At 42.6% G+C, this 21,070-nt stretch overlaps 1 protein-coding gene across 1 annotated transcript in view; it reads right to left on the reverse strand.

Annotated features, from left to right (window-relative positions):
* The window catches only part of LOC140546507 (sodium/potassium/calcium exchanger 2), a 57,285-nt gene extending 36,417 nt beyond the window's left edge, over positions 1–20,868 (reverse strand). The window contains 3 exon segments of the mRNA XM_072669850.1: positions 17,769–18,620; positions 18,622–18,746; positions 20,712–20,868. Of these exon segments, the coding sequence (XP_072525951.1) occupies positions 17,769–18,620; positions 18,622–18,669 (900 nt within the window). The 5' untranslated portion in view covers positions 18,670–18,746; positions 20,712–20,868.
* Positions 20,869–21,070: the final 202 nt, after the last annotated feature.

The following is a 21,070-nucleotide window of genomic DNA, read 5'->3' on the forward strand; positions in this document are numbered from 1 at the left end:
TATTAATCATTAGAAACGCTGCCTCATTTTGCCCTGCTCTTTCAGCCCAGGACGGTTCTTGATTTTCCAGCTGCCCCTCAAGGCCTCTGCAAACATTGTGAGGTAGGTAATCATGGACTTTAAGAGGGACAAAAATGGACACATACAACAAATCTGGCCACTTGCTAATTAGTGACCTGATTTTCCTGAAGCAAAACTAATTACAAGAGCTGAGGCACTCGTCGCCAATGAGGCAGCTCAGGAGCCTAAACATCCATCAAGACAGAGCTGACTCAAAAAAAGCGTCAACCAAAACACAGCCATCATCACTACCAGCCCAAGCTTTTCGAATCCCACAATGTACATTCAGAGGGAAGCCGAGCTATGGACATCTAAACTGCAAAGAGGCAAACCTTTTAGAGTCAGTCGTAGAGAAAAACATCCACAAAGCAGCAGTGGAAGACAAATGTGATACTGATGCTGTAAAGGTTCTCAAATCTGGCTCTTCTAGTAGCTATTTCAGGGACTAAATAATGCAGAATTATCATGATTATTACTTTTGAAAAAACTAACCCTAGAGAGATTAATACATGATTATACTTATCTGCTTTGAGGGTCGTGTATTTTTATAATTAAAAGAAATGGAAAAGTCCTGGTTTTCTGCTTTTTAAAGGGACAGTAATTACAGTCTGCAGTAAGGATCCCTTTAGTGCAAACCAAAATTGTCCAAAGAGCCTTTGCATGACTCGAAATATACAACATACGCAACGCATAAGAAATCATCCGAATGATTAACCAGTAGTGATTAACAGTTCGTAGATCCACTGCTACCTGAGATGTACTCAAATGCACACGGGTCACGGCTCTGACAGGCCTCAGGGTCACCCTGAAAATGACATGAGGGCCAGCAAAACATTAAAGTGTGGGTGGTCGTGACGACACACCGGGCAGCTGGATGGGTGTTTCGACAGGTTCTCAGGGTGAATTCAGTCATTTTGATAATTAGCCCTTCACAGAGCTCATTACTGAAACCTGATTGCAATCAGCTCATTTTCAGTCGACAGAGTAGCACTGACTGTGCTTCAGCTAGGACCACAAGTCACTCACAGTCACACACACACACACACTATTTCTACATTATATAAATGTTTATGTATTGGCATCGGCACTGGAAGATACACTAAATGTCTAAATGTTTGTGGACACCTCTTCTAATGAATGCATTCAGCTACTTTATGGTGCACCCATTGCTGCTACACAGATGTACAAAATGCACACACACAGAGAGCTTGTCAAGTCCCTGTAGAAAAGTATTTCCAACAGAATACGACTCTCTGAAGCAGATAAACATTAACCTATTGGTATTGGCATGGCCTAATGCCAGGCGTGGGCTAGAGGGGTATTAAGCCCCCCAGCATTAAGCTGTGGAGCAGTCGAACTGTGGAATTCTCTAAATTGATGGATGGCGCTCCATCCAATACTACTGGGATGAGTTGGAGATGAGATGAGGTGGTGATCGTCCACCATCCTGATCTCACTAATGCTTGTGTTGCTGAATGCAATCAAACCCTCACAGCAATGTTCCAAACTCTAGTAGAAAGCTTTCTCTTGAAAGTAGAGACAGTTACTCCACTCAGCTACTCCCATTTTCATGCACAGCCCCCCCTCACCCAATTCTGAGAAGCAAAGGAGACAGGAGAAATGAACCGTATCCTAAATAAAACCATGATGTTAATACTTTCTTAAAAAGGCTTTTCAGGTCAACGAGTAAATGAAGTCTGCAGCCCACAGCAGAGAGAACTTTTTGGCCACTTCCAAAAAGAAGACTCAAGCCTCCAAAGTAAAAAATATCCCTGCTGTGCTTAATGTACATTGATTAGATGCCTTTATATTGTGCGTTTCTGTTGCTGTTGCAGTTCTGGTGCACTTCGTGCATTACTGACATTCCACTTGCTTAGCGTTTGCTGGTAGTGGAGGCAGTGTGCATTCTGAAGCTTCCGAGAATAAAGTAGTTAAAACATGCTGAACGTAACTGCAATAGGTTGAGTGACTTCAGTATATGTATGAAACACAAGTGAAACACAAGTGAACAGCTCACTCAATCACTTCCACTATTTTGGCATAACGTGAACGCAAGTAAGTGCTCCATAACTATGGGCATTGTTGGGCCCTCTAGCAAAGAAGTAAAACCTTTGCCTACTGGTTTTAAATATTTTAAAATATATTTTAATACTAAAGATATGCCACAGAATACACCTTTACCAATGTTACATTCATATTACCGCAGTTTAATCATAGTTAAATCCTCTTAAAAACTGCAAATTGCTGCTCCGCAGTCACCCATGATGTCAATTCATGTACTGATGCACAATGTTTTAGATATATAATTTAATTTCATTTGTTGTTACGGTTTGTTTGTTTTGTTCATTGTTACTGTGCATTAACCCACCCATTTGCAACACTAGCAATGCTCCCGACACATCTCCTCCACCACCTCTTTTCGAACTGTCGCTGATGCAGCATTGCCGAGCAGCCGCCAGGCTTGCAGGAAAGCGCCGGGTACCCAGCTCCGGCACAGCAGCTAGCTTCATGTTTATCTGCTTCAGATTGTCCTATTCTAATGGCAATACTTCTCTACAGGAACTAGACAAGTGGTGTGTGCGTATTTGCACATCATATGTATGTGTCAGCAACAGGTGCAACTTAAAGTAGCCGAATGCATTCATTAGAAGGGGTGTCCATGAACATTTGGCCATATATTATATGACTACGCATGTTCTATTCACTTATAGTTAGAAGACTATCAGAAATATGAGTAAACGAATGCTTGACTGTCCAAACTGATGCTAAGACTGATTCACATGTATGTGTATAGAATTGTGCAGCCATAGTGTTCATAGTGTCGCAAAGCAGTTGTTCTTAAACCACTTGTCCTGCACCTTTTAGTGTTTGTTCAGAACCCAGCACACCAATCATATGTTTATCAAGCCTGCGCTGAAGTGGGTGTGTTAGAGCAGCAGATGGGGTGCCTCAGGACCTGGGTTTGGAACCGGTGCCTTAAAGCACCATATAAAGCAACACAAGAATATAAGATATAATAAACAAACAGCTCTTTTGACTAAATTTGACTGCTTAAGGAACATTACAGGTAGTTCTAGACACTAGTCTTACATGGGTAGGAGCAGAGCCCCTTTGTCACACACTGCACAATCAAATGGTAATATTCTTGATGGTAGGATATGTAAAAATGTGTGCATACCAGGAAAAAGAACACTAAGAAGCTCGGCAAGCTGCCACTGTTGGGCCCTTGAGCAAGGCCCTTTACCCTCTCTGCTCCCCAGGCACTGGAGTTGGCTGCCCACCGTGCTGGAGTTGGCTGCCCAACTGTTCACAGCTCTGCTCCTCTGATGATGGAGCTCAGTCTCCTCGTAAACTGAACAAATTAATGAACCAAAGAAATAGGTGACTGTCCCAATCTTCATGAAAATTGCATAAGTGGTGACACGTCGCCATATTCTCCCACCGCTTATGACATCACCATTACACCACCCACCTCAGCCAATCAAAAAACGTTCCTCCCGTTTACTCCCGTTAACTCACCGCAAACTTGTTTCCTATCAACCGTTTTAGTATATGTAACTGTTCAGTTTGTTAATCCTTTTGAGAAGCATTGCCAGCTCTTTGCTGTAAACTGAGTGGGATCCCTTGTTGTTTGCCTCATTGTGTTTTGATGCCTGCTTTGTTCTACAGTGTTCTGATTTCTGATTTTGCCCTTTTGGATTTGTTCACCTTGATGTTTGTCTCTCTGGTTTTGGATTTTGGCATGTTTATGGTTACCGATTCAGTCTCGCCCATGTCTGCTCTGTTAGCTTAGCACTAGCTCTGCTCAAACTCCTGATACTGAAGTATTTTTAACGCTTTATATCCGCTGGCGCCTGGTTTGTCACTTCACCGTTACAAGTGGATTTTAAGAAGAGATATCCACACTTTTTCTCGGGTTTGAAAAACAATGATGCGAAAATCAAGCAGACACCCCCTTCTCTGACTCTGCGAGTCAGTCACTAATATTACAGATATCATTATAGTGGTAAAATTGCACTACCTCACCTCTCTGTGTAAAAGTAGTTCTGTCAGAAAAGGGGCTTTTTTTTCAATCCAAACTTATGCTGGATGTCCATTTATTTACAAGAGCACACTGTATTTTCGGAATAGTCTTTCCTCTCATTCGGATTACAGTGCACATACACACAAGGCAGACTCTATCAGTAATAGAAAGGAATGCCATGTCCTTGGTGCACTGCCTGTACAATGCCTACTACATTAGCTAATTCCCTCGTCTTTAAAAATAGCTCACATCGATTGGGCCTCAAATTTCTTTCTCTCTCTCTCTCTATCCATCCCTCCCTCTACTGTCCTCACCTTCAGCCAGCCATCACAGGTGACCTTGCTTGGAATCAAATTAAGACAAGAAGGATTTCCTTACACACACACACACACACACACACACACACACACACACACACATACTTAGACAGAAGTGATGGATGAAGTATCCAGATATACTTTGTGCATATAGGTGTGCACCTGTCTAGCTTGATGCTGATGGAAGACCATCAGGGTCTGCTGCTACCTACTTTAGACCTGCTGTCATCCTGAATATACTGCGATGCAGTAAGCAAGGCGATATCTAGACAGGATTGTTTCCATGGGAAAGTGTAATGTAATTATTACCAGATAATGGTGTTATTAACAATGGTGTGAAGATGACTTTATGCTTTTCATTAATAATTTATAAGTATTTTTTAACAGATGGGAGTCTTGAGTTTTTAATGGGAGTTACATGTCTTTTTGTCTTACTTATTTTCTGTACAGCTGCTTTGTGACAATATTAGGCCGTAAAACTACTTCATAAATAAATCTGACTTGTCCTGACTACAATAGGACGCTGTGGAGGAGCCACACATTAGCCTGGGGTCACCATGCCCATTGCCAGGGCGGTATGAAGCCCTCCAGCGTTGTGGAGGTTGTGGAGCAGCGGAACTGCATTCTCCGCAGTAATGGGAATTCCATCCAATAATTATGAGATGCTTAATCAATCATTCAACATCACTACCTGACCTCTCCAATGCTCCTCGGGCTCAATGTAATCAATTCTTCTCAGCAATGTTTTAACATCTTGTGGAAAGCCGGCCTTCCCAGAAGAGCAGAAGCTGTTACTGCAGCAAAGAGGGGGCAAACCTCTGAATAATGCCCATAGGTTTCAGGTAAAATGTTGAATAGGTGGGTGTCTACAACCTTTTGGCCATATATGGTTGGGTTTTTTTCCCCTGAGAAAGGACTAAACCTAGTCCTGCACTACAATTTACTATTTAAATGTATAATATCCATTCAAAATGCAGTGTAGTCCAGGACTAGGCTTAGTCCTTGTCCACAAAAGGTCAGTGTGTATTTGGTCAGTCTGTTAATTGTTTGTTAGTAATGGGGGGAGGTGTTTAAAGATCTAGCTGTGCAGTGTCTTTAGTGCGAGGGCTTAAAATACCCAGCTAGAAGCTGCAGCTCAAACTGCACATTTACATTCATCATTCAGATCTTTTTATGATGGAGATGAGCTCTGGCATTGACACAATGATTTGGAATAACTGTAATTAAGTCCAACAGGCAACTGCAGGCACACACACACACTCACACATGTATACGCATACACAGAAGTAAATGCATGCAAAGGTGCACTCACACAGCTGCACACATGTAACATCCCCAATTAAGTTACCACGGTAACTTGGGCTTTTACTAAAAGCCTATTAACCTCTAAAGACATTAACAATAAATCACTAAACAAAGCAGCTCATTGTCTCTGAGAAAAAAGATATACTGCTATATTTCTTCGTGGCCAACCTGAGAGATTAATTTATATTCTTTTGATCTAAATCTTATTAGTTATAGTTTAGTTAGCTTAGTTTTAACTACAGATGCAAGGATCGGTTAGCTATGTATTCAGTTCGGTTCAATTCAAACTGATTTATATTGGGCTTGCACAATAAATGCACAGAGATCCGTGTCCGAGCCTCCTTTGAGCACGCTTAAGGCGACACGTGGCAAGGAATAACACCTTCAGATCGAGAGGAAGAAACCTTGAGAGTACGATGTATTGGTATCTGACAATTTTCAAATGAAATATTAGATTGCTGATCGTCTGATTATTTAGACGGTCATATAATCCATATTTTGTGAGTTACTGCAGTGTTGCGTGAGGTCACAAGCACCAGATGGCAATACAGACCTTGCATACAGCTGCAGAACCTCCTTAAAGGCGGTGTAGAAATCCACTCCTATGTGCATCAGCCTGGCTTTTTTTTTTATAGCATATCAGACTCAAACTCACTTATTAGTAGAGTATGTGAAACCAACGGGCCTTCTGGGAGACTTTCAACACCACTAACCGGACACCCCTCACGTGAGCACATCACTCAGCCCAGTACAGCAAGTATCAGTGAGTAACAACACTCTGAGCTCCATACTGCAGATCGTCAGGGGAATTCCTGGCTCTCACGGAGAGTGCTTGAAGTTCGACAACGTTTTTAATGTGGTTATTTCCAAACGTAAAGTACATTTCGTCTTTAGAAACAATGCACAGACATTACAGATGCAATGACATTACAAAAGCACTGCAAGATGATGCACTACCAGGTAATGCCTGGAAAGGTTAATGTGGCATCCAGCCCTGCCCTAAACAGGAATCAGAGATCAGCCACAATTAGAACACAATCAAGAACACTGATCTCTAGTTTTAACATCAGATCAGATCTCTACAAAACAGGACTGTTCTGCTCTTTTATACTATGCTGACTAGGTCCTGTGTTTCTAACCAAAAGCACTTACACTTATAATTTGTCAGAAAAACATAAACTGTATGTATTTGAATCTGTTGCAGCTCTCTAAAATATAGTGCAAATCCAATAAGGCCTCATAATCTATGGCCATGAAATGAAATAGATGCAGCCTAATCTGCTCTAATGCAATCTACTTAGCCAATATAATCTATGCATTTAATATATTGAGGTAATCTACACTCAAAACAAAAATGAGATCTAAAATGACGCGATGAAAATAATCCATGTCATATGGTGGACTGGTCTCTACTGGTTAGGCTTCACTTCAAGGGGGAAATCATAGATTTTTTCAAATTCCGGCATAATTTAGTGGTTGAGATGTAAACAGTCACTCAGATTGATTTGCTCTGATTTCCTTACAGTGGTGGAGATGGTAACCAAGGGATGCCCTGACCATAACCGTATATAGCCTTTCTATTTACTATCTAAAACCTCCAGTAAACTTCAGGGGTAGGGGAAAGTAACTGATTCTTATATATATATATATATATATATATATATATATATATATATATATATATATATATATATATATATTCTCTTGGGCGCGGACGAATCTGAATCGATTCACAAATGTCAAAACTCGATTTTCTAAATGTTAATTAATGAATGAATGTTGAATGCAGAAAGGGGACCTCGGAAGTGTTGAAATGCAGTGCTCAGACAATCTGTGGACATGAGAAGTGAGAGAGAGATTTCCCACCAAATACGGACGCAAATCCTTGGCAATAAAACATGCGACAGAGCTTTTAATTCGCTTCACACTTTCCAAGTTGGGTGGCAGCTTTGCCGTCTATCGCTCTACAACTGGGCGTTTTCATTGCTGCCACCCAGAGGACCATCAAGCAAGCAATATCAGAGCTTCGACCCAAATCAGAAACTGCCAAGCGAATCATAAACTATTGCAGCTTTTACAGAAGGATTTGTGTTCGTATTCAGACGTTGAGAACCAGGGCTGTCGTGCTATGGAGCACTTTCGAGCTGATGAGATCATGGGAATCGCTGAAGAAATCGGGCAGGATAGCTGTAGCATGTGATGCGTGGACATCCATTGCTACAGAATCTTATGTCACCCTACCTTTTTTTAGCAGCAGCTAGAATTTTGTATGCTCCATATAATAGCAGTGAATGAGAGGCACACAGGTGCAGATGTGGCTGAGCTGTTAAAGAGTGTAGCAAAGGAACAGCAGATCACCAAGAAGGGTCTAGTTTTAGTCACGGATAATGATCCAACATGGTTATTACTGATGAACTGGGTAAAGTCCCACATGCGAAATGCTATGCTCACATATAAAACCTGGCTTCTCAGTGAATGCTCAAGTTGCCCACTGTGTCAAGGCGTTGTTCTGCCGTAGACACCACTGCGAAACCTTCCAGCTGTCTTGCCACATCACCTCCATTTGTTTTATTAATAAAAGTTATTGAAATTGAAAATTATGAAAATATTATTATTGAAATTATGGATCATTACAAATACTTTACTTTCAAAGTAACAAGTGGAGTCACATTCTATAGAGACTATCTACTAGGCTTCGATAATCGGTTTATCATCGAATCCCTCGGAATCTTAACAGAATCGAAGCATGAGGTGACTACAGGTTCCCACCAGGATGCCTATGAAGGACTTAACAAATTCCCAGTAAGCTGAATATATGAGCAGTACTGAGACTGAGACACACACTTTTAAGCCATGCTAAAATAAGCTTGATAGGACTATAAATCACGTGTCATTTACAAGAGTCGCTTGCCTTAGATCATAGTCATCACCGTAGGCATTTAATAAGGGATTATGGGGATTATAATGATCAAGAAAACTCACAAAAACACAACTGTGCACAATCTTACACTTCTCTTGGCTTCAATAGCAGCATACAAAATCTCTCCTTCTCTCGATATCTCTCTCTCTCTCTTTTCTCTCTCTCTCTCTCTCTCTCTCTCTCTCTCTCTCTCTCTCTCAACAAGCAACTCAAATTACAAAATGTTGTTTTAGGAGGTTCCTGCTTATATACCACGATAACTACATTTAACATTATACGATAATAATACTGTCGTACAGCACACAAGAGTAGAATGACTAGAGTCATTCTTAATTGTATTTATTATTTTACATAATTAGAATTTAATACATAATTATTTTCAACCTGAAGCACGCAAATACTGGACAGTATGCACTACAGTGTTTGTAGTCCTGCAATATGAAGTGCATGGGTGAATTGGGGGGGGGGGGGGGTCTTAAAATCCTTGGATTTAGGCATAGATTACTAGATTACTTCAGATTATGAGAGTCATGTTTCTTTGTTGCTTGCAAGACGGCTAGATAGATATAGCATACGCAGGTCAGACGAATGTGTATCTGTGTGTTTTGATGAGGTAGCAGAACTGCCAGAAGCTAAATCAGATCACTTGTGTCTGATGATGAACAGCAGAAACGCTTCACAGCTAAATTTAATTAAATAGGTACCTGACAGAGAATAACACACAATCTGCACTCTATGGACTGAGTCGGCTGCACACTGGATCACTCTCTGGACGAGGGCAGTAATCCTGCACACTCACCGAGTCACATCAGGGTTCCTGAGCTTAGAGTAAACAGGAGGCTTCACACACACAAACAGAAGATTTAACAGCCGACAATATAAAGTTAGATGTGTGTAGCGACATCTCTCTCTCTCTCTCTCTCTCTCTCTCTCTCTCTCTCTCTCTCTCTCTCTCTATGTGTCAAGGTCATTAGAGCTGCTTAGCCTTCTGCTTCTCATTTTGTACACATTCCCACATAAATAGTGAAATAACAAGGAAAACCTCTAGTATTCTGTGCAGGTGTGCCAATATCAACAGTGTAGTGCAGTTAAAACTATATACACTATATGTCCAAATGTTTGCGGACACCCCTTCTACTGAATGCTTTTAGCTACTTTAAGTTGCACTTATTGCTGACACAGATGTCTAGTGCCTGTAGAGAGGTACTGCCAATAGAACAGGATTCTTGGGAGCAGGAGCAACCTACTGGCACCATGCCCAATGCCACTGCAGTGGAGCTGTGTTGTCTGGAATGATGGTTATTGCTCCATCTGATACTTTTGTCTCTGAATGCAATCAAATTCTCACAGCAATGTGCCAAAATCTAGTAAAAAGCTTTCTTCCCTTGACAGCAGTAACAGTTACTCCAACAAAAGCAGGATAAACTCTCTTTAATACCCTTGATTTTAGAGGAAACAATAAATGAGCCAGTGTCCCAATACTTTTGTCCATACTGTGTATGTTCCTGGTCAAAACCCCCCTTCCAAATCCCTAGTTTCGTAAAAAGGTCTCTCATTCTTTCATCAGTCATCAGAAATCAACATCAGTGATCAAAACCAGGCTTCTCGTAGCATCTTGTCTATTTTTGTATTGTTTATGCACTGCTTTTTGATGAGATCACTATTTTAGGGGGCCTTTACACCTTTCTTGTTTGGTGCGAATCAAAATAGCAGGTGTAAAGGGTGCCTCAGACCAAGTCTGGACCAAAAGACCAAAATTTGGTCTCGGTCTGGATCCAATTCACCAATGGTTTGGTTCGTTTGCAGTGTGGAAAACTCTTCATCTTTTTTTAGATGGTCTGGAATTACAGACCACCATTTACAGGAAGTTAAGGGAAGGCTATCACTCATCCATTAAACAATAGGAGAAGAGAAATAACTGGAAAGGAAGTGAAAAATGAGGCGCAGGAGCACATGGGGATGATTATATCGGTTGTTAAGGATATAATTGTTGGCCAACTGGAACTGGTCTTGAGTTCTGTGCTTAAAGTGGGTGTCGCTGGCTGTAATGCCTTAATATTGGAAGTTTAGAGGCAACAAAATGAATCTGAGAATATGCCGACGTCAGACGCATGCCCTTCTACAAACAAGTCATTGTCAAGTATTGGAGGAGGTAAAACTAACTAGATCTAAAACTAAATGTACACAATGTAACCCTTAAGAAAATGTTTTCAGAAGAAAAGGGCTCCTTAAAGGTTCCTCAAAGCACCACAAGTTCCTCAAGGATCTTATTCTTTAACAGCATGGTTTTGACATTGTGCAGGGTTTCAAATTTCAGAAACAGAAATACTTTATTGATCCCAGGAGGGAAGTTGCCGTTGTTACAGTGGTTACACATTTGCATCTCTCCCAACATTTCACACATTTGAGCCATTAGAGCAAAGGAATGGCCAGGCCTGTCTTTCCCTGTGCGCCTCTCCTTCGCATGGCCTCTGATTCAATTTCTTTATGTACTTAGAATAAATCCTGATTTAGTTAAAGCTTTACAGTACAGATTTCACAGATCATATCTCCAAAACTCATTTCCATCTCATGTCACGAAGCAACCTAAATCCATTGGGATAATCAGAGCGGCGGCGTTAAATCTCACCAAGGAAGATCCTTCCCATGATCCGGCAGAATCACTATATGGCGCCAGGGCTTGATATTGTACCACCTTTGTGTACACATACACTGACAGACACATCTACAGATTCTGACCTAGGCACTACTGTAGCTAAATGACCCCATGCTCTTTTTTTCAATGAAGCAAATAATAACAATCCAGTGTAGTGTGGCATTTTTCTTATCACTGAACACAAACACTGGAGAGCCACACCAGAGGCTATTAGATTAGTAGCAGTCCCACTTGCAGCTGAAGCAGGAGAAGCCACATCTGACTGCGGCAGGACTGAGATCTCCCTCCACACATCTGGATTTTAAGCTCAGTATCGTATCTCTCATAATGTTCTTTCTACAGCGTGGGTGTCGACCATTCGGCCCGATAAAGCTAATCCAGCTTGCCAAATAACTGTAGAATCCATGCTATACAGCAACCGCTTTTTAAAAGAAATCCACTCCCCAAATATCACTGACACAGACCTATAGGCACGGACAGGGAGAGAGTCCAACTCCATCAATCAGAACCTCTATTTTAGCTGGGGCGGAGCAACATAGTCTATCTCTGGGGCAGACCAGAATAGGAACCCTTATTTCAGCTGGGGGTAGGGCAACAGAGAAGCTTACTCAGAGGCAATACCAATAAGAATCTTGTTTTCAGCTGGGGGCGGAGCAACAGAGAGTCTATCTTTGAGGCAGAACTAATCAGAACCTACATTTTAGCTGGGGGCGGGGCAATAGAGTCCATATCTGAGGCAGAATTAATCAAAATTTCTATTTTAGCTCGGGGTGGAGCAATAGAGTGTACTTCGGAGGCAGACCGAATAATTATAATCTCCAGTTCATCTGGGGTGGAGCAACAGAGAGTCAAACTCAGATGCAGAAGCAAGCAGAATCTTCATTTTGGCTGGGGGTGGGGCAATAGAGAGTCTGTCTCTGAGGCAGAACTAATCAGAACCTACATTTTAGCTGGGGGCGGGGCAATAGAGAGTCCATATCTGAGGCAGAACTAATCAAAATTTCTATTGTAGCTGGGGGCAGGGCCGCAGAGTGGGCGGAGCAACAGAAACTCAAACTCAGATTTGCACGCAGAATCTACATTTTAGCCGGGGTGGGCCAATAGAAAGTCTATATCTAAGGCAGAACTAATCAGAATCTACATTTTAACTGGGGGCTGGGCAACAGAGATTCTATCTCTGAGACAGGCCCAATACAAATCTCCATGTCAGCTGGGGGTGGGATAACAACAGAGAATCAAAATCAGAGGCAGAATCATTCAGAGGTAGAACTAATCCAAATCTCCATGTCAGCTGGGGGTGGGATAACAACAGAGAATCAAAATCAGAGGCAGAATCATTCAGAGGTAGAACTAATCCAAATCTCCATGTCAGCTGGGGGTGGGGCAACACAGAGTCAAACTCAGAGGCAGAACCAATCAGAATCTCCATTTCAACTTGGGGTGGGACAACAGAGAATCTAGCTCATGGGCAGAATCTTTAATTCTCCATTCGCAACCTCAGAACATCATGCCTTATGTCAAAACAAGTGTACACAGTGTTGTGTTTTCCAACAAAAATCAGTAAGACCTCGCTAACAGCTGACCATGTGAGACGTGGCCCCTCATCTCTGACTTTGCCACTCCTGGTCTATAGCAATGGAGCATTAGAGCATGTCTACATTTCAATCAGAACACCTAAAGCAAAGCCTGTGAACTGGAAGGACTGGAGAGTATATACAGTATGTTCAGCGTTGTTCCAGAAGACTCTAATATCTCTAAGGATTTTTTTCCTCCCCAAAAGTAGGGCGCAATTTGTTCTGCTTAAGCCAGGGTGGCCGCTCTGGCATTTGACATTGTTTAAGTAATCCCACATGAGCGGAGAGGGATGCACAAGAACGGCTCTACGGACCACAATCCCACCGCTGCGTGGTGCGTTCTTACATTACATCAAATCCAAGAGCAAGAAACTTGCTTGCTTGCTTCCTCAGCATACACTCTCCTTCCGACAGCTTTATTAGAGCAAAGTATAGCTAAACACTCTCGCACAGGCCTTCAAACTAAAACCTTCCTTTAATTTGCCATCATGCATCTACTACAACTGTCAAAACTGGAACACTAACTGTGTTCACACTAATGCCCAGTTCACAGCTTCCAGGAAATGACCCTTCATGAGGGCTGATAAGGATGTTTATGGAAATAAAGCCTTCATATTCTTTCAGGCTGCTCGGTCACTTGGCATTACTTTAACCTTAAGTGATACGTATATAAAGCACGACTCATGACTGCTGGTGTCTCTGAGCTTTCTCAGTGTCCACTCAACTAGCGATGTCATCTCTGTCAACTCTGTTCACAGAGTTCAGTGGTCAGGCAGTTGCGTGACAGATTAACCACTGTTCAGCACTGTGCCTGTGCTTCATCGTTTTCTAAACAATTACATAATATTGTTCGTCAGAGCTAGACAAACATCGTATCCAAAAGTAGTCCACTTTACCCGTACCTAAATAATAGCTTTCTCTCTTTCTCTCTCTGTATATATATATATATATATATATATATATATATATATATATATATCTTTCTGGAGATGCCTCACACTTCTGTTTGTGTGGATATGATGGCCAGACTGTTACTAGGTGTATCAGCCTTTTTCATCACCTGAAAGCTGTGCTTGTGTGGGCTTATTAATTTTTAGGCCACATTTATTTATTAGCTTATTTTTCTATTGGTTTATTACTATGTTATCGTACTGTTGTTTCAGATAGTGGAGAATATCTGTCTTGCAAGAACTTTGTATCTGTAAAATGGTAACTTTACAGGAGAAGGAAATAACCCCTCTTAACTTTAAATGGATGTCAATGTGAAAAGATCCAATTTTGGAGCATTTCAATTGGCCTGTTAATCAGGAGATTCTGACATAATATAAAATAATTCAAAAAGTGAAAATCATCAGAAATAAGGATGCAAGGGTTTTGCATGACATCAACAATATAATGATCTAAATGTCATTAGTCAATGAGCATAAGCTGCCCATAACCCCATCGGCTGTCCTTTCTTGGAGCACTTTTGATATGTACTGACCACCGCATACCAGTAAAACCCCACAAGACTTGCCTGATGTTTTGGAGATGTTCTGACCCAGTCGTCTAGCCGTCACAGTTTGGCTTTTGTCAAAATGGCTCAGATTTTCACGTTTGCCCATTTTTAGTGTTTTAACACCTTCATCACCTTCAAGAACTGACTGTTCACTTGCTGCCTGATATATCCCACCCCCTGACAGATGCCACTGTAGATTAAGACAATTCATGTTTTTCATTTTGCCTATCAGAGGTACTAATGTTATGGCTGATTGGCATATATTGCCCACCCTTACCACCCTTATCAAGTCACGGTGATCTGTGCAAGTGATCAAGATTTTTTTACGGTATAATGCAACAACAGCAATAAAAACAGTCAATTAGACAAGTTTTAAAAGGGTTCAGTGTATGCTAACGTAATGTGTTTGGCAGTAATATCACTGTAATATCACAGTAATATCACCAAAGGTAATGTTTCCTGTACAAAAGGCATCTAAACTAATCATACTAATCAACACATTTGCCACACATAACCATCCAGCACAGAGTCTGCTGGCTAGTCTATCAAACATGTCTGCAAACCAGTTTTAATTAATTTATTTTTATTTATTTCTACAGTAAAACATCACAAAAAAAAGTTGTCATGTTTAAAACCATCTCGCTCAATATGCAGTACCAAAGCAGCCAAATTAGCCCACTGTAAAATCACTTCAGGCTTTCGCCAGAGCACAGTGACGGACTATGTACTAAACACACAGATATATCTGTAAAGCAGCCTTTAAAAGTTACACTTTTTAAAAGTCTAAAAATGTTCAGAGTGGGGTTTTGTTCCGACATAAAGAAACATCATTCAGCATTTTGACCTTAAAATAGCAGCCTTAAAATCATGCTGATGCTCCACTAATGTGTAATAAAAATAGGGTTTCATGCTCATCATTGCTACTCCTGGTTCAGCACACTGCTAATTACACTATGTAACTTCGGTGAAGCAGACTTTTGGAAGTACGGCCGTTAACCATGTGAGCTGTGGCCTTGACTCAGGGAGATTGCTATCCCTGGTCTATAGCTATACAGCATTTGAGCATGTCTACAGTTCAACTGATAACTGGAAAGAAATGGAGAGTAAACACTATATGGCTGGTCATACAGCCTGGCCTCCCGTCTGCACTATGCATGCTTTGCCTCCAATTGTCCTCAAGTCCGCAAGCACAAACAAGATGGCAGCTTCTATTTCAGCCATGTTTTGGCTTCGAATGGAGCTTCGAAAAAGTGTGAATGGTGCTGTGCTGTCTACTCTTATATACAGTCTATGCTTTAAACGGCTTCAACTACATTAAAACTGCATGGGCGCCACCCCGGCACTTTGAAAAGTGATGGGTCAAATACCTGCTCGACCCGTGGTTACACGTGGGGACATGCTGTAAAAACACTACATTTACATTATTAGCAATGGCTCTTATTCATTGCTATCCAAGGTAGGTGAGTGTAGAGTGTGGAGCCATGCAGTCAATCAAGTGTTTTTTTTTGCCTGCCGTCTTTGTCTGTTGAGACACAGCACAAGACGGTCACTCATATGGTCTCTGTGGAAAATAAAGGTCATGTGACAGAGACAGATGGATAGCTATATGCCTTAAAAACAGTGCCAGGCTGTTTTACAATCAGCCTGGCACAAGGCATAGCTGTGTGTATGTATGTATATTATCTGTATTTATATCTGAAATATCTTGCTGTTGTTGCCAGGCCTCCTACATATTCTGTGAATCATCACAAACAACAAAAGAGCCACAGCTGAGACACGTACAGCTCAACTGCAGAGTCATGTAAAATGGGTACACTTAGATAAGGGCTAAAATATAATGTACTAGATAACTGGTTGAGATTTGCAAAGGGATTACATGATGATGGTGCGGATGATGGGGTGAAAAGGGATTTTTCCTATTGAAAGAGAAACATAGTCTATGCCTAAACTTTACTTATGTGGGAAACCTAGCTTTAGGGTCTTATTAGGGTTGTATTTAAGGTAAGTGGGTATAGGCATACTTCAGCTTCTTAAACAAGGGTCAGCTCCCTCTGTCCATTTAATCATATAATTAGGATATGATAATGCAAAAGCTGATTCAAGATCAAAGGTTTAATTCCTAGAAGCCAGACTAAGAGGTCTCGGATTGGTGAATGAGACCAAACTCATTCTGTGCTTCAGAGCCAAGTCAGAAACAAAGGAACAGCATGGAGTAGGACAGACAGGATTCCTACGGCTGCAACTGAACATCTAATAAATCTAATAAAGGCATATTTATACCGCATAAAAACAGTCGACGCAATGGAGTGTTTCATCTGTGCATTACAGCATATGGAACAAAATGCCTGATGAGTATATGTGTGCATGTGTTTGATTGCGAGTAGTGCCGTCTAACCCACTAAACAAACCGCTACCTGTTGCCAGGCAACATAGAGGGGTCGACTCTTTGGTGTGCAACTTGTGTTGTTGGAAATGTAGCACATGACAAATGCCGGGTGAAAATCCACACCAGAGCAATATCACTTTGGCAGTATCACCCTGACCATTCTTTTTTTTCTTTTTTTTTTTGCTGTGTCACCGTAATCGGTCAGTCCATCACTCTTGTCATTCTCTCTCTCAATCACTACCAGCTGCCTGGTCCCAAAATAGGTGTACATTAGTGCTGGCTGGTATTGACAGAATTCAGTTTCACATTATTTCCCATTTATTTCACAGTATTACAAGATACACCATATATCCAAATGTTTGTGGACACCCCTTCTAATGAATGCATTCAGCTACTTTAAATTCCACCCATTGCTGACACAGATGTGTAGATGCACACACACACACACAGCTTGTCTAGTTTCTGTAGAGAAGCACTGCCAATAGAATAGACTCTCTGGAGCAGGTAAAGGTGAACCTATTGGCACCATGCCTAATGGGGTATACAGCCCCCCAGCATTGGAACATCCAATACCTGGAGCAGTGGAACTGTGTCCTCTGGAAAGATGGTTGGTGCTCCCTCTAATACCTTGTAGGATGTGTTGGAGAGTTGGGGATGAGGTGGGGTGGTGATCATCCAACACCTCACTAATGCTCTTGTTGCTGAATGCAATCAAATGCTCACAGCAATGCTTCAAAATCAAGCAGAAAGCCCTCCCTGGTCGGTAGAGACAGGTACTCCAACAAAAGCAGGATATTTTTTATATACTTGATTTCAGAAGAAACAATGAATGAGCAAGTGTCCCAATACTTTTGTCCATTTAGTGTACTCCTGTATATAACATTTATAGATCAGATAAGATGGAGGATATGGAGCAAGTGAATGCTGGGAAGAAGGGAGGGAGAGGAGAAGAGGAGAAGAGGACATTGTGTAATGTAATAAAGTATGGATGAAGGAGACGTGAAATACTGCAAGCAGTTCTGGCTCACCTTAGGCTGGGCTTCCACCACCTCCACCACCTGGTTGCGGTTCATCAGGCCCTTGACGAGCATCTCCATGCAGGCATTGTACTTCATGAAGATCACGTAGACGGCATAGGCCATCAGCAATGTGATGCTCTCCCAGTAGCTGATGTAGTTGTCCAGGAAGAAGACGATGAGCATGATCAGGCCCAGGATGTAGAAGGACACGTCCCGGAAGAGGGGCCACCACGTCAGGTTCAGGATCTCCTTTGAGAAGACAGCACACATCCCAATCACAAAGAGGATGTTGAAGACGGCCGAGCCCACGATGGTGCCAATGCCCACGTTGCTGTGCGAGATGAACACGCCGATGACGGACGTGAAGAGCTCGGGGGCCGAGCCTCCGGCGGCCATGAAGGTGGCGCCAGCCACATCGTCGGAAATGACCAGTTTTTCAGTGATGACAGTCAGAGCAGGGACGAAGAACTCGTCGCAGACGATGGCCAGAGCGATGAACATGTAGAGCATGCCGATCATGTGCAGCACCACTGCACCCCTACGCCTCTCCTCCAGCGAAAACAGGTCCTCGGGATACTCTCCCTGGCTCTCGTTGGCCTCTGCCGAAGCCGACAAGGGCATGGCCTTAGGCATGTCTTCTGAGAGGTTACCGTGGCCGTCCACCTGAGTGGAGAGCAGTGTCCTGTGTGGGGCGGGGCCCTGGAACTCCTCCCATTGGGAGGCCGAGCCCCATGAGAAGAAGGCACGGAGGGAGAAGGGAACGGAGCTTATTGCTAAGAGGCCGAGGAGGAGCGTGAGCACTCGGGCGGGTCGCAGCTTCCTCCGGACGCATGGCGATCGCTGACCCATGGCGGTACACTCAGCAAGTAGACTGTGTCACGGCGTGCCCGGTGGGCTTATCACACACCATACATGCTGCTGCCGCTGTGCAGGAAATCAGGCGAATCCAGATGTCCTTCAGCACTCCAGTGGCTTCCTCATAGTAGCCTGGATAATGACAACAACAACAAGAAATAGTGGGGGGAAGGCGGGGTTATTGCCATGCGTTGCCCAAAGTCACCTACTCTATGATACTAACTCAGAGGTAATCTGTGTGTGTGTGTGTGTGAGAGAGAGAGAGAGTGAGAGAGAGAGAGAGCCCGCCCGCCTGCGCAGGCCCACGGGAAAGTCTCTCAGTGCTGACTGGCTCCTGTGCTCAGCTGTGTCTGCACGCTCAAGGTCACCATGGAACGATGCAATGTCAAAACCGCCCCCGACCGAAGAGATTAAATGCATCCGACGCCGCTCATCCCAGATTCAGCCACCCACATTATTTATGACCATCTCAAGCTCACGCGCGGTCCCTACGTGTCCCCCATACCCGACTAAGACTCAGCGCTTTCAAAGCACCCTTTCCGAAGGCAGCCAAGCAAGCAAGCAAGCAAGCAAGCAAGGAAGCAAGCAAGCAGACAGGTGCTGGTGGTGCATAGGTTTCCAGGGGTACAGAAGCACGTCAGCCCTTCTGTGTTACTGTAGAAACTGTTCACTACAGGCTATTATTAGGCTTTACATTAGGCATCACTGGGCTCTGCAGCAAAGGGATGAAAATTGCATTTTCAGACACAGCCAGACCCAGACACAGAGCCAGACTCTCCAAAATCAGCACCCATATCACATCCAGCTTACAGCCGAGAAAAGAAAAAAACACAAGCCTCGGCCGGTTTCTCATCCAAGACATTTCTGAAGCTGAATTTCATAACAAACCTTCACGCTGTTTTTTTTTTTTTTACATATATCAGTCGCAGTAAAATAATAATAATTTGCTTTAGAAAATGCTGAAAAAAACTTGGACACCAAATCGGCACTAACCAGAGCTTTGATTCACTCAGGCCTACAAATGCGACCAAGTTAGTGGGCTGGGGTCCTGTCGCAGCTTTCTGAGGGGCACTTTGTGGGGGATAATGTTCAACACAGCATGTGATATTAAGGTGGAAGCCCTTAAAAGCATCTCAAAAGTAAGGGGAACGAATCTAATGACTCAGTATCTTAAAGTAAAAAGTTTATGTATATACAGAAATTCTCTATTAACAATAATTATATAATAATTAGGTAAGAATAGGCTTCCATACATTAAAACCATGCCCTGAACGCAAAGATAAGGATTTCTACATAGGAAAATAACCCTAAAATCAGTGGTTTACACTGAATTAAGCTTTAACACACTCAATCTGGAGCATTTTCGTGCAAACAGAGACGTGTAAAAACACACTGTGGCCGTTTCTGCGTCAGTAGGCAATAAAAAAGACCGGTCAAGTCCGTTTAATTATGTCAATTTAATTTAACAAGGCGTTTTGGACAATTATTTGGCCACAGTGTGTGTTCACGACGACGCGGTCACTGCTGTCGACCTGAATGACAAAAGCGTGTGTGAGCTCCCAGCCCGTGTAAAAACACACTGAACGAGAGGGAATATTTTTTTTTTTATTTTTTTTTTATAATTAACACTAAATGGTCAATAATGGGTAGAAACGTTTTAAAAACAATTAAAAAGCGTTTTAAAAAAATAATAAATAAAAATAAAGCCACGCTATGTTAAGGTCCTGTAGGAGCTCGTCAGTCGGCACGGGTTTGAAATGAGCGGTTAAAACGGGCAGTGAAGGACAGACTGTTCTCATGGAGGAAAAATGAGGAAAATATAAAAAACAGGACAGTCTAATACATCAATGTGACAAATAAAGGATGGAACTGTGATAAAATACGATAAATACAATATAAAACTCCCACTCCGTACTGTCAGCGCTAATCAGATCCCGGAAAGTTCAAATCCGCCCCAGGATTTTGCTCCAACCGCCTGGACAGCGCTGCTGCTGCAGCGCTGTCCAGGCGGTTGGAGCAAAATCCTGGGGCGGATTTGAACTTTCCGGACCTGGACTCGCCGCCTCGGATCAGGAGTGAAGAGTTGCCCTTACTCACATCCACAGACCGTCAGCAGCAGCAGCAGCAGCTCGTTGGAGACCCACGCTCGCGCGTCCTGCCTCGCGCACCTCTCGCTCGTGTCCGGATGGTGACGGCGACGATGATGATGATGATGAAGAAGATGCTGATGCTGTTTAGAGGCGGAGCTCTGTAGCGCGACGCGTTTGAGGAACAGGGAGTTCGAATCGGCGTACCGAACCGACTCCTTCAGACAGACAGCGATTCATTGATTCACAGGTCAGCTTTACTCTCGTTCCTTAAATTAAATGGCTTTTAATGAGTCGATTCAGTAAATGAGCCTGATCCACATCATGTTTGGTTAAGCTATTTGTATTCTCACATCCTTCATTCAATCG

This window comes from Salminus brasiliensis, chromosome 24 (genome assembly GCF_030463535.1).
Source record: "Salminus brasiliensis chromosome 24, fSalBra1.hap2, whole genome shotgun sequence".
In the NCBI taxonomy this organism is placed as follows: Eukaryota; Metazoa; Chordata; class Actinopteri; order Characiformes; family Bryconidae; genus Salminus; species Salminus brasiliensis.